Source organism: Embiotoca jacksoni, unplaced genomic scaffold (assembly GCF_022577435.1).
Source record: "Embiotoca jacksoni isolate LCO1_2020_lvr unplaced genomic scaffold, fEmbJac1.0.p SCAF_9, whole genome shotgun sequence".
In the NCBI taxonomy this organism is placed as follows: Eukaryota; Metazoa; Chordata; class Actinopteri; family Embiotocidae; genus Embiotoca; species Embiotoca jacksoni.
This window is the reverse complement of record NW_027185447.1, coordinates 9,885,739-9,900,849: the sequence shown is the minus strand read 5'-3', so window position 1 is coordinate 9,900,849 and position 15,111 is coordinate 9,885,739. Positions and strand designations below refer to the sequence as shown.

The 15,111-nt window shown below is 39.3% G+C and overlaps 1 protein-coding gene across 1 annotated transcript; it reads right to left on the bottom strand.

Moving 5' to 3' along the window:
* Positions 1 to 628: 628 nt before the first annotated feature.
* pfkma (phosphofructokinase, muscle a) lies at positions 629 to 14,050 on the bottom strand. Its single transcript, XM_069141703.1, has 22 exons — positions 13,848 to 14,050; positions 12,727 to 12,800; positions 12,550 to 12,627; positions 10,693 to 10,882; positions 9,694 to 9,859; positions 9,247 to 9,291; positions 8,353 to 8,461; positions 8,171 to 8,266; positions 7,987 to 8,079; positions 6,555 to 6,680; positions 6,380 to 6,444; positions 5,723 to 5,786; positions 5,444 to 5,590; positions 4,792 to 4,862; positions 4,606 to 4,693; positions 4,292 to 4,444; positions 4,005 to 4,169; positions 3,683 to 3,744; positions 3,048 to 3,159; positions 2,840 to 2,939; positions 2,147 to 2,252; positions 629 to 2,049 (listed from the first exon to the last, which is right to left on the bottom strand). The coding sequence occupies exons 1-22, from the start codon at positions 13,936 to 13,938 to the stop codon at positions 1,908 to 1,910; spliced, it is 2,343 nt and encodes a 780-aa protein (XP_068997804.1). The 5' UTR covers positions 13,939 to 14,050; the 3' UTR covers positions 629 to 1,907.
* Between the last annotated feature and the right edge of the window lie 1,061 nt (positions 14,051 to 15,111).

Here is a 15,111-nt window from a genome sequence, read left to right as displayed (position 1 = left end):
TTTCTCAACAGGGCTGAATATTTGTGTTTTGATCATTTCCATAATTGCCTTTATTGTGTTTTTTGTGTCATTTAAATGGCTACATCTTAAAGTTTATATATATTTCTCTGTAGTAATAACAGAAATCATTTTTGTCTTATTTGAAAATGTTAGTGTGAAACTTTCTTTGTCCTACAATTATCTGTACTTTTATTTTTTTAAGACGTTTTCAGTTGGAGGTTAAGGGCTTTCAACCTTTTGAAAAAGGCTGCTCAGTGATTACCTGCAGGTTTAATGAATGGTCGTGGACCTTCATCAAAAGAACAGGAGACCGTGATGTGATGAGGTTTCAGCCCGTTTAAAATGTAATCAGGAACAGATGATAAACCATTGAAAGCACTTTGATCAACCCAAAAAGGTTGTTGAAAAAATTGGTCGCAGTTTTACAATGGCCAATATTTTATAGGATTATCTGCTTTGCGGATTAAAATTGCTCCACTGTTAACGTTCTCTTCAAAATAAAAGGAAATATGTTTGCCAATAGTGAATGTTATGATACTGTGATTGGGACACCTGATGTAAGACAGATTGACTTGCTGTGAATTTGCAATTTTAGATATGACCTGAATAAATGAGTTTCTTCGCAGACCATGTTTTAGTATGTAATTTAGTGACAGACTTTATAGGCTCTTTACCAAACACAGTGAGCTACATAAAAACACCTGTTTGGGATCCAGCCTAACTGTTCAGTTAAGTGCACCAGACAAATACAAGCTGCTCTTTACCTGCAAGAAATTTGAAGGTAATAAATACATTTATATAGATTAAATTGAAAGTTCCTGTATTAGTTTTTAATTTGTGTCCAAGGTGTACCATACTTTGCATAACATAGTATTTCAATATGCAATTTACACAACTGTGATGTGGAAACTTAAGGCCTTTTTTTTCTGCATAAAGTAAAACTAATTTAATAGGAACATCTTATGTCTAGCAATTAAACCTTTGAAATGAAATATTTGCATATTGATACAACCTGGTGTGTTCAATGGAGATGTTAATACTCTTTTATTTAGATTAATTAACCCTCTAAACCTTTTTTAAATTGTCAATTAAAAAAACAACAACCACCAGATTATTCAGTAACAGCTCCACAACTGAGACCAAAATGAGCAACCTTGAGCTCTACAGAAAAGAGACAGTTGGATGAATCTTGAAAGAAAATTAGCCTCCTTTTTCTTATCATCTAGCCAGGACCCTAACAGACATTTTTACTTCTGCCTATAATCAAAACTATGGATCAGAGAGTAAATTACAGCCTTGTAACAATGAATCAGCGATATTGTCATTGAAACTATTCCAAAAATTCTCAACAGCGGCTCTTCCAAATTTGATGCAACAGGAATGAAGTACAACAAATGTGGCATACATTTTAGTTTCAGTCATACCAGGCAGCTTTCCCAGTGAATGTGCCAAACTCGAAAACTTTCAAAAACTGGTCTGAATGCATTTCTACAACAGATTCAAACTGGTCCTGGTAGGGACCTATGGAGTGGAAGGAGGTGTTTGACTCAACATCGTTTCCAGAATACAGGGTGCGAATTAAAAATAAGAGTCACCTAGTTCCTCAGGATGAATTTTCCTTTCTGTACATTCTGCTCCATAAATCACCAACAATGCAAATTTCTGTGGACTATATCTTTAATCAGTTTTATTGAAATGTTATCTTTTGCGAAATGTAGGTTATTCACAAAGTTTTTGAGTTTCGGCAGAGCTACAAAACACGGAATTAAATGAGAAAATGCACATTCAGGACAGGAAAGAAAAAGACTGCAGCTCTTTTACCAATATTGACAAGAAAAATAAAACTTTGTCATGGAACAGAAAATGTGTCCCTTTCCAACCACAAGGACCTAGAGAGCAGACTGAGTCTACTTCCCCATAGGACTCATCTTCTTGATCACATGCTCCATGTCGGCGTGTTCAGATGTGTCTAGTTTTATGTCGTATTTGGCCAGGATCTTCATGATGGGCCTGATTTTTAGCCACCACTGTGTTTTGGGGATGCGATGCCTGCAGCAGACCGAGGAGGGTATCAGACACCATTACACATGTAACTGTATGTACAGTATGCTTATACGGTATGCCACATTAAAGATATTTATCTTACTCAAAATCTGTGTCTCCCTTCAGGTCAGCAAGAGGCTGGAAGTTGAGCGACCTCTTCCTCATGCCCAGCACACAAGCAGAGTCCGGTGTGTTAGCAAAGATACGACCTAAAAAACAAAACAGGAAATGAAACAGTCAAACGTAGATTTACCTCTTATGGTATTACTGATGAGGATTCATAAAAATAGCAACACAAGAATGTAAGAATACTCCATTACAAAAGTCCTTCATTCAAAACTGCACTGGCATCAAAAGGATTAACAGTTGTGTTGGACCATTATCACGGTTGATGCATTAGGGTGTAATAGGATTATACTGTTTCTATGGATGGAGTGACGGTTAACGACTTCTTATACCGTTTGATAGACTGATAGAAAAATGTTCATCTGCAACAGTTAGATGATTAATCGATTGGCTGATCATCAGAAAATTAATCCGCAACTATTTCAATAAACGATTAATAGTTTTAAGGGTTTTCTAAGAAAATTAAAATATGATAAAATTCTTTGATTCCAGCTTCTGGAATGTGAAGATTTTCTGCTTCCTTTAGTCATCCATGATGATGAAATAAATATTTTTTGTTGTTGTGGACTGTTGGTCTGGACAAAACAATACATTTTAAACTACACTTTAGGCTTTGGAAAACACTGGTCGACATTTTCCACCATTTTCTAACATTTTCAGGTCACCGTACCATGCCTGTAGCACTCCTTCAGTTTCTCAGTCAGCCACAAAACAGACTTGGCACCCATCTTTGTGCCAAAGTTCCTGTCGAAGGGTGTCGGCGTGCCACCCTGCAGTCGAGAGAGGACAGACAGGGGAACACATTGTGATGTAGACAAACAAGGAGAATAATTACTTTTTATCAAGAGTGCTTTTGACACTTTCTCACACAAACACACCTGTTGCATGTGTCCGAGGACGTTCTTACGGCAGTCGAAGATGCCTTTGCCCTCCTCTGAGTAAAGGTTGAAGATGAAGTCAGTGGTATAGTTGGCATTGCAGCTCTCGTTCCTTTATCACAACAGTTACAGATTATTATCTAGAGAGAAATTAATTCATGGCAGATGTGCATGTTTTCAGAGTTAGAGGCCTTTTTCACAGCAGAGATTTGAATGGTCATAATCAATCATTTAAATGATTGCTGGGTTCTCCCATGAAGCCATAAGAGTGCAACAGTAACTCCAAGCAAACCTGAAGCAGCTAAATGGAATTGAGACTTCATTAATTTTACTATCTAATCATAGACTTTTCCTGTTGTAACATATCAACATGTTTTCAGTAAAAATACTGTAGGAGATAAATTACATATATGTAAAACAAATCCTTAGTTTGTATTCTTGTTATTGAGTCAAAGGGAAAAATAAAAGCATTCACATTTGGAAGTCATGATTAAGGCTCTGCTAAAGCAACAGTAACTAACATGGGCATGTGAGATGATTTTAAGTGTTTAGTCTCACTACTGGTGTTTGAACAGAATACCTCAATTCTTACTGCTGCTCCTAACTTTTGTTCTTCACCCTGAACAAAAACCAACCTGAGAATCAAACCTCTCTTGACTGTTGTTTTCATCTTCTCCACCAGATGCTCTACATTCACCTGAGGGCCAAATTCACAGATCACACTCTGAGAATAAATGTCTGCTCAGTCTGCAGAAAATGGCACAAAACCAATGAATCCTGCACACTGAACTCATTTTCTTTCAGGAAGAATTATTTGTCTGTGTAAATTTTGCCTGCTGAAGATCTGAAGACTGAAAAGTAGGCAGGATACTTTGGTTTTCTTCTACAGTCATTAAGACTGGTGTGTATGATATTACAATCTCAAAAGTTCCTGTTCTTCCATGACCTTCCACTCACCTCCAGGTCTTTAATGTTGAATTTTTCCTCAAAGATGTAGGCAGCATCAGCTCCAGCAGCCATACCAGCCATGGTGGCCAAGTAGCCGCAGTATCCACCCATAGTCTCCACGATGAACACACGGCGCTTGGTCCCTGCTGAAGACTGCTTGATTCTGTCACAAGTCTTCAGAGAAACAAACCACACATCTGTTTAGCTGTTTTTTTATATACATATATATTTTTATATGCATATATATATATATATATATATATATATATATATCTGCATGCTGTTAAGCCACTGACAGCGGTGATGGTGTTGAGGGCGGTGTCAGCGCCAATGCTGAAGTCAGAGCCAGGGACGTTGTTGGAGACGGTGGCAGGGATGACCACCATAGGAATGCACATCTCCTCGTATTTTTCTCTAGCCTGCACCAGCTCCAGGCCCCCCACGTAGGCCTGCAGCAGGGGAGGGGAGGAGAATTAGTTTGGTTGTGTGTGTCTAAAAGAGGGCAAAAACTGTCAAGGTGTTGTTGGTTAATTTATTATTAAGCCCGAGAAATAAGACAGGTCAACATTTACAAGACTTTTAACAGAGAAGAACTGCTGACAAGTCTTACTTCAAATCCACCAATGATCACTAAAGCATGGATGTTGAACTTGGCGATGTTTTGGCTGATTTCGTCCAATATTTTGCCTGGCAGAGTTCTTTAGGAAAGAAACATAATGCAGTGACATTTTTTTGTAGTCTTTAGAATTTTGAAATAAAGTTGTGCCACTAAAAATTAGAATAACATATATTTTACCTCTTGGTGCCCAACATTGAACCTCCTTTTCCAGTCCAGCCGCTTACTGAAGTCCAGGTGATGGGCTCAATCTGCAGTGAGTGGAAAGAACTAGCTCAAAATGTTGAATACCATAAACTAAAACACACAGAACTATTAGGAAACAGAAACAGAAACAAATACTTAACAATACTTACTTACTTAACAGCATGTATAGAATATGGCAATAAATTACATTGGAGTGTTGAATATCTTTTATTTAAAAAGTATAATGAGAAATGGGTAAAACGCTTGAGTTAAAGTATTTATTCATTTATTCACCATTAATGCTAATGTAGTAGCCCTGTTACCAGCACTTGCAACAATAACATTACAGTTGTTGTTGTAAATTGGATAAACATTTGTTGACCCATTTGTCAGTTTGACAGTTAACAACATATCATAAAAACGACTCATGGTAGATGTCGGAGTAATTTGCCACTGGGTTGGTCTATGGGCTTATGGCAACGAGTGATTTCTAGTATATGCAGCTGCTGACAAAGACATGAAAACCTTTATATTTTTGTCTCCTTGGTTTAAAAAAATAAAACATCTTTTCTACAATTCCGTCTAAAAATCTCTTTAAAACATTTACAAAAGGAGGTCTGGAACAAAGACAGAAATGTAGAATTACCTGTCCCTGAGCCAGACCGTCGAAGCCGTCATAGACAGCCAACATGGAGTGACCCTGAATGATTCCCATCCTGACTGCTGAGCGAACTGCAGCGTTCATACCAGCACAAGGAGCTCCAATGTTCATAATGGCCACATTGATGTTGCTCTGAAAATAAGAGAGAGAAAAGGAGACAACTGAAGGGTTAATTATTGGATAAAAAAAATTGTCAGTGTAGATACTATTATATAGTCCTTTTTTTAAAACGTATAATAAAGTTGGTATGAGTCTGATTCTCACCTTCACATCTGGAGGATTTATGTGAGCCAACAGCTTGTATGTGTTCCAGTTGTTCTCAAAACTCCTGCACATTATAAATCAGCTTGAGTGAGTGAAATGATCAGCTAAATTTGACAAAATAAAAAGGTATTTGGTATTAATCTCTACCAGGTTTAACAATTTTGCTTTACATGATTTTACTTTTTGCTGTTAGTTTTGTGTTTTTTTGTATGCTTTTATTAAAACAGTGTTTAATCATAATCACTTAAATCAACCAATTTCAAAACGTACATTACCATAAATTGTTGTAGATGCAGAAAAATTTAATAAAAGAACATCACATCTGGAAATACAATACCTCAGTGAATCCGCAATGAATCAATAATTGAATGGCTCTGCAAAATTAAGGGAACTTTGTGTTTCATTTTCTATTTCACAATTAATCTGTTTAACCAACAGAGCAGCAACTCAGACAGGCCAGTTGTTATGTTCTAGCAGGAAAATGGCCAATCAGAGCTCCTGTTGCTCTATATTGATTTATTTGGATTAAACATGGTCAAAGTTTATAATGATTTCAATAACTCGGGCTCCATAGAGCTCCATTGTGATGAAGCAAAAAACTAAGTTTGATGGAGCATTTGATTATTTTGTTGCCATGACACTCAGGATAATACGTACTTTCCTCTGAGCTTGACAGCATCCTCAAATCTTCCCTGAGCCATGGCGGCAGTCACATCTTTAGTCTGTAAAGCAAAAAAATACTTTTATCTGTACATATCAAGTAGAGCAACACACTGGGGAAGTTCAGTCGGTGGAATGGTATCTCCTTGCCAGGGAGAAAAATCTCACATACCACTTGCACACACTCCATGAGCGGCAGTCTGACTGCCTGGTTCCCAGATAGGCTGACCACACAGGCAGGAGTGTCTGGAGTGGCCTCCAGCAACGCCATCACCGCCTCCACACCCATCCTGCTGCCCTGGATGACACACACACACACACACACACACACACACACACACACACACACACACACACACACACACACACACACACACACACACACACACACACACACACGGCAGAGCAGAAAAAAAAAAAGACACATTAGCGAAACTGTCAGTGACCAGAAAATCCACTTGCAGCTCTCACGCTGAAAATAAATAGTAGTTACTGGACAAAACTGCAGTTCTACGAGTACGTTCGTATTGATTTATTTATTTATTTTGATGGTGGGTGGAGGGGGTGTCCTGGACCATTAAAATGGTAGGGGAAACACTGGATATATAATAAAGTTACTTGGGAAAGGTCTTGAAATATGAAGTAGTTTGTGCGACAAGAGCCTTGTCTTATATGCCTTGGTTTTTGTTGTCAGGTAGTAATGTGTTAGTACTGTCAGAAAATGGCGGTTTCCAACTGCCATTAGCCAACCAAAGAAGGAGAAGAGCACTTACCACCAGGGTTCGGTAAACCATGTGGCCCTTTGAGATTAGATGCTACGGTACAAAGAAACAAGCAAAGACGACTGCAACTGTCCAAAAGTTTTTTGTGGAACTCCTTCAATAAAAAACAAACAAAAATAAGGTGTGGCACAAAGTCTGCCAAAACTTAAAATCTTAGTCAAATAGTATTTTAGTAATAGTATTTTTGCTTAAGATGCCCATCCCTAATAGTTATCTATTGCTGGGAATCACTGGGGAAAAAACGGACTAAAATGTCAAAGAATTCAGGGACATCATCACTTCTGGTATTCATATTTTGGTGAAACGGGTCTAACAGGTTTTGGTCTTTATTTGGCAAATAAAAACCTCCATAAAATCCCCCTTTTTAATGTACATCAAAGGAAAAAACAGACTTGCAGTTCATTTTGTTTCCGTTCATCATCAGCATTCAACTTGTAAATATTATTTAAGAAATTCACCTCCGTGTTGTGAGCCAGCAGTAGCAGAATCACTCATTAGTCATTCCAACCTTTCTTGTAGTCATGTGTGAGGAGAAATGCATTGAGTGAATTCAAATGAGACTTTCCCTTCTTACTGTTTGAATTGTCAGTGATGTAAATACTGTTAGCCAGCATAGTCTGTATTTCTCTAAACCAGTTCTACATTCAGAGCTAACATGTACACACACACACACACACACACACACACACACACACACACACACACACACACACACACACACACACACACACACACACACACCAAGTCAGATCACCGTGCGTGTGTGAGTAGAGGCACAGCTGCATACTGTCATTTATGTTTGGTTTTCACTGAGATACTCACCAGGATTCGGTCGAAGGCCGAGGGAGTTCCTCCTCTCTGTACGTGTCCAAGAACAGTGGTGCGGGTGTCAAAGCCGAGTCTGTCGGTCACCAGCTGGAGACAAATAAATCCACCTGTTTGTTTGGCAATAACTGTCTGTGTAACTTACAGTGATACTTTGCTGACATTAACTTGATGAGCTTGCCTTTTTGATCTGCTCAGATGTAATTGGTTTGCCGTCCCTGGCCATCGCACCCTCAGCCACAATGATCACATTGAGACGAGACCCTCTGGCCCTTTGCTAAAAACATTAAAAACACAATTATGTATTCTGATTGTCATGTAAACAGAGAAAGCGTGAACATCTACAAATAAAGACATACTTACGTTTGTCAGCCTCCTGCACAGGTGGTTCTCCCAGTTCTCTTCTGGTGGCATCTCTGGGATGAACACCCAGTCGGCACCACAGGCCAGAGCCGTCACCAGGGCCAGGTACCTGCACACACACGCACGCACACGCGCGCACACGCACACACACACACACACACACACACATGCACACCACATTTATCTCAAGGTAAACCAGCAGATCTGTACATAATTCAGTCATAGTACACGTGTCTTATAGGGACATTGGAAAACATATAATATTTGTTCTGTACATCTTAAACTCAGTTTTAAATTTAGCAGTAATAATATCCCACTTGAACATTTCTGACAGCATCTCATATCCATGATTTGATGTCCTGAAACCCCAAAAATATGCATGGAGGCTTCATGTAAATTCAGTAGCACACAGTGTATCTAAGAAAACAGAACTTCGATTGAGAGGGTTTTGTATTCCAGTATTTTCGCCTGTATTTCGATATTTGTCAGCAAAGATGTGACGGGAAATAAGTGGAAACAGAAGAGGGATGTCATACAACAAAAGACCCTCGCTGGATTTGAACTGTACTGAGTCAGCGTGTTAACTAACAAGGATGCCTTAACAGAGCTTTAAATATCTATGAGGGTTTTATTGTTTGGAATTGTGTTTTCCCCATAAAAGACAACAATCAGATGAATGGACACATGATGAGAATGATACAATTATCTTTACATAAAATGATTGGGAATGTGATTAATTTCAGCAGCATTTATTGTTAAATTTGTATATCATGGGTAACTAGTGATAGCCAGTAAAGATTTAAAAATGTATTCGACTGGATTGTAAAATTGTCTTTTCGACCAATAGCACACACACAAACACACACAAACAGACCAAGTACACAAGGTACTAACCCACAGTGTCTGCCCATCACTTCCAGTATAAATGTCCTCTGGTGGCTGTCGATGAACACAGAGCATTTTGTACAAATTAGGTAAGAATCACAATGTCTTCATCCTTTATTGGGTGAGATTTCAAAACCCAAAATATCTGCCTTATGATAAACATTTACACATCGCAGATTCTGTATCTATACTCACAAAGGAATATACATTTGTAAATCTATAAAGAAAACAGGTTTTTTTTATTCAATCTGTCAATAGACAACATGGTGAGAGTTGTTTTCAGTCAGAAGAACCCTGGACTTATACTGCATTGTATTTCTTTGCATCTGAAATGTGATGAACTGAACACCTTTCTACCTGTGCAGGTGTACAAACTACTGGTGCTATAGTTGATTTCACCCTTTCAGATGAGTAGAATGAATCTAAATGATCTCTGTGTACATGCAAGTGTCTGACCTCTGTGCAGTCGTGGTGATGGCGTCCACCACCTCAATGATGCGGTGCAGGGCGGAGTCAGTGCCGATGGTCATGTCGGTGCCACAGAAGTCGTTGTCGATGGAGCCGACCATGCCAACGATGTTCAGATGGGATGATTTCTTGGCTTCTTCTTCTGTGATCTTTCCTGAAGAAAGACAACAGACTCAAACATTTCATTTGTAACAAAAAGGACAGGAGGCAAATAATGCAATGTAATAACATAAAACATATTAATGAGTCGAGCTTCTTCAATTTTACAAAAGTGTATTGTTTCTTTCCTCTTCTAATTTTATTTCAAGGTATTATCCCTGGTTTTTAGAGGAAATGTGCTACAGTAATACTAGTACATTTCAATATAAATTAGGACTGAAAATTTAGCAGAAAGGATGCAGATTGTTCCCAAACTCATTCTGCAACATGACAAGAAGCCCAAACACACAGCCAGATGTAAAAAGAACTGTTTCTTCAGCAGCAGGAAGAACAAGGAGTCCTACAGCAGATAGTATGACTGCCTCAGAGCTCTGATCTTAGCATCATAGAGTCAGTTTGGGTTCACATGAAGAGACAATGAGAATAAAAGCCAAAACCCACAGAAGAAGTGAGGCACTTTCTCCAAGATACTCGCAGCAACCCATCTGCAGAGTACTGGGAAAAACTGTGCACAAGTGTTTTATAAAGAGAACTGGAGCTGTATTGAAGGAAAAGTGGAGTCACACCAAATACTGACTGGATTACTCCCCTGATATGAAGTTATTTAAAGAATAAAAGCTATTCATGGCACTGATTTTGAAAGCATCCTCACTTTACTTTTAGCCCCTAAAACCGTTGCACAGTGCTGTATATCCTCAGTGAATGAATATGATTATCATGATATCCTCCATTCCACCTCTTATGATGGATTACAAAATAATATTTGAAGGAACAAAAAGGACAGACTGAGACAGAACTGAGGAGCAGATTCACGATCTGTCTCTTTACCAGCTCGGAACAGATCAGCCAGCAGTCCGCTCCACTCAGTCCTGAACTCATTGGCTCCAGTCAGACTGCCGTCACCTCCGATCACACACAAGTTAGTGATGCCCAGCTTCACCAGGTTGCAGGCTGCCGTCATACGACCCTCCCTGGATCTGAAGTCCTTGCAGCGAGCGCTGCCGATGACAGTACCTCCCTAACACATGAAGAAGACAGGCTGTTCAACAGTGACTGAGACTCACAGACATTTTCTGGCTTTGAGGGAAGATGATTTTGATTAATGCAGCGATCACAGAGATTTCAACCAGTTATCTTGTAATACTGCTTAATATTAATCTCAGCAGGGTGATGTGCATCAGGCAGCTTTACAAAAACTCGTCGGGATGATCTGAATGCACATTAACAGAGGTTGCATCATCTGTAGGTAAATGAAAAAGGTTATTCAAGGGTGATATCTCAGAAACCTGCCGTGGTCTGTACCCACTAAAGGGTCAGTTTACCCACATTATGAAACAAATAGATCCTCTCACTTATGTCATGCTCAGTCCAATGGTTTAACTTTTATTTGCACAGGTTTTGAGATATTTACCTGAGAGTTACACTACAACAAAAAAATGTCTTTCCTTATCAGCAAAATGTTTTTTGAATAATTTTTAATTAACATTTCTTTCCACGAAAGAAAGTTTCTGTAAAACTGTTGACAGTGAGTTCTCTCCGGAAAGAAATTCTACTGTTGACTTTTTTTACTCCATTGTATTGTTGTTGCAGCAACAGTTTCATTGTGGACATCACAAAACATGAAACTGAACCAAACATATGGTATGATAGGCAGCGCTGAGAAATGTATAACTTACTTCAATTCATTGAAGACTGAACCCATTCCTCCTTTCTATCTATTTTTTTTGTCTCATTGCCGACGACAGCAGTGGCCACAGGCCAGATGTGTTCGGGTTGTCCGTCCATCTGTCCTGTTCTTGATCAATGCAATATCTCAGGAACGACTTAAGAGAATTTCTTTAAGTTTTGGCACCAACATTCCCTCGGTAATCAGCTTTGAGTCCGAAGGTCAAAGGTCACTGTGACCCCGCAAAATATGTTTGTGGCCATAACTAAAGAATCAATTCACTAATTATGACAAAATTTCACACAGATGTTAAATAGGATAAAATGATGAAGTGATGACATTTTATATCCAAAAGGTCAAAGGCCAACTTTACTGTTGCAACATAATATACTGCAAAAACTCTTTTCATTCCATTATTCAGCACCATAACTCAGGAATAGAAGGACCACATTTCACATTTAGTCAGGCACTGAATTAGTGACACTAATCTGGGGTGCCCATATTAAAAATGTGGTGATTGTATAGATCTTCTGTGCTGTAACATTGGTGATGTGTGAAGCATCATAATTTTAGAATTTGTACTTTCTGTGCAACAACAACCGTATTTGAAACATCATCTACTGTCATGGCTGCAACCTTGTGTTCTATCAGAATCAGATTTATTGGAGAAATTCCTTCAAAGTCTTCACTACATATATTATAGGAATCTGGACAGACATGGATGTGAACTGTAACTTGACTGGATGGCGCAGGCATACAACTGCAAAGCGGGTTTTTCTAGTTTGATTCTAGTTTCTAATTTTCCTTCTGTCTTTGTTTTTGTTCAGTTTCATGATTTCAACTGTAAATATTGTTACAGTTCTTTGGGGAAGGACGACTCGTAGGGAGGCGACTAAGGATTTGCAAAGATGGTTAATACCAATAAAACTCTAATCCAGACTCTTATTGATGGACAATAAAAAAAAAAAGAACAATATGTGGCTGTGTTCTGTGTGCTTTTATTCAGCTTCATCACTCACCAGTTGAAGCATCATGGACACACTCTCCCATGAGGCAGGGCGGATGTTTTCCCCTCCGTCCACCAGGCCCTGGTAGCCCTACAGCCCACATTAACACACACAACACAGCGGTCACGCTTGTTGTGCTTACTATTATGGGACATTTTTCTGTAACCTGTACAACCCTACAGCCCATACCTCATGAACAAAGAAGACTTTGGCTCCTGTGTAGAGGCCGACTCTGACTGTGGCCCTCACTGCAGCGTTCATACCTGAGATACACAAACGACATGACTGTTTTATTTACACACAATAAAGTCGGATTGTCCTTGACACTTCCTGTCAGATACACATAAAGACCTTTCAGCCCCGTCTTGACTTTGAAGTAACTCCACAGTGGCAACAGATGAGACAAAGATAGCCATGGGGTAAAGGACAGGATCTGAGTTTGGGGGAGTGTATGCCTTGTCTACCATTTCGCCCCTGGATGTACGGTACACTAAAGGCCACTGTGTGAGGTTGTGTTGTGGCAGGCTGGCATGTTGCAGCTCTTGTTTCAACAGACAGCAGCTGTGTACTGGGGTGTTTCTCTGTTCCATACCAGAAAAAGGTCACGCCTCTAAAATTAGCCCCAAAGATGTAAAATAAGGGACTGCACGAGGGGCATAAGAAGCAGATAAAGCCTTTACATAAGTGAGCTCATGAGTTGGATTCCAATTTGTATAGAAATATTGCACGGGAATATAAGAAAAATGGGACATCACCCAGTTAAGCTTCAAGTAGAGATAATGGACTGATTGTTTATAGAGGGTTAATCTCAAATGGTATGTTTGATAACATGTTAAAGAATCTTTATTAAAAACTTCACTTGTAAAGTGTCTAGTTTTAATCTGCAGCACAATTTTCGGTGAGAAGTTACAAAGTTGGTTGTCTTTTGGTAAAAACATTACATTAAACACTGACAGTGCATTTGGCAGTGCAGTGAATCCAAGATGCAATCCCCTTATAATGTTCATGACTTCAAACTGGACTGAAAGCCAAACTTCCATCCACCTCTGACAGCTGGTGCCACGCTGACATTTTGAAAAATTGTTGCTGCCCCTCTCTGTTCTTTGGCTTCTGATCTTAAAATGTCATGCAGTCAGAGTATATATGATACTTTATTGGCATCCACATGACAGACTTTTACAGCTGCTTGTTGCCCTCAGCAGGAAAAACACTGGTCAGCACCTTTCCCCTCCTCATCAAGACTCACTCTGTGTTTTAACAGTTTAAAACAAAGCTGTGATCAGAGCAGTGGAGCTTCATCCTCTGCTTACCTTGGGCATCTCCTCCTGACGTCAGCACTGCAATGGACCGTCCGAGCCCCATCTTTGTGGGGTCGGTGGTTGGTGGGAGAGTCTTGGACATGTTTCCAGAGGAACCGGGGCAGACAGGTGTCCTCGACGAGGGGAAAGAAAAGGAGAAAGAATAGTTGCTCTTCCTTCACTCTCTGCTTCTCAGGGTAGTCCCGAGTGAAGGCGCAGGCTTTATAGACCACTGTTCCTGATCCTGGCCCCTCCCACTGATACCCTCCACCACTCACTTCCTCACTCAGTCAGTCAGTCACTCACACAGCTCACCTAAATATAAGCAGGCTTAGTATCCACCTGCAGTGGACAGTTACAAACAGGGAAACACAATGCACGTTGTATAATGTGACAGGAAAAAGTGTGACTGCACCTGAGATCAGTTACTTCCATTTCATGCAGTGACGTGAAAAAGTGTGACGTGGATGAAGATGGTTGGTAACATGAGTGTAAAGGGTTGATTTTTTTTTTTTTTTCTCAAATACATACAATTTGTTTAGACCAGCCTGAAAAAAAAAAAAAAAAAACACAGCACACAAAAAAATTCACACCTCCATTCTCCTGGAGAGTCAAACAGACCAACTAGTTTGTTGTCTTCAAAAACCTTTTAAACCCCATTACCTGCTGTCTGTGGCCAACCAGGGAGTGTCTCTGGAATTAGGCCCAGTTTGACCCAGGGGTAATCAATTTCCCCTCATTAAGAGCTTCATGGTACTCAGTTGTACTTTTACAGAAATATCAACTGAATTTACCTTCTCAAAAGGCTAAATTAAACACACACATATTGTAAGTTAATTTGCTTAACAAATTGACTATTGTTATAGCAGAAAACAAAAACAACATCAGCCACAAAGACATCTCAAAAGGAAAATCCCTTTCTAAAGGGTCAGGCAAATTAGGGTATTAAAATAATTTTACCTGTATGGACAGAAAGTCTAAAAACAAGAACAAGCATTTCCCACAGTTCTCAGCTCATATAAATGTTGACCAAATGAGCGAGAGGAACATAAACTTTCATTTCAGCATGTTGTATCAACATGGAGTTAAGGAAATTACATATTGGGAATGGAGGAAGTCAGCTTTATGACAAAGTATTCCCGTCCTTAAATCCAGAAAAAACTACCAATATGCAACCGTTACCTAGACTAAACACACAGCCTCATTACAACCAGCCCTGTTAAATAAAATCATCACTTAAGTGGACACGTCATGATTAAATACCTTTACTGTCATA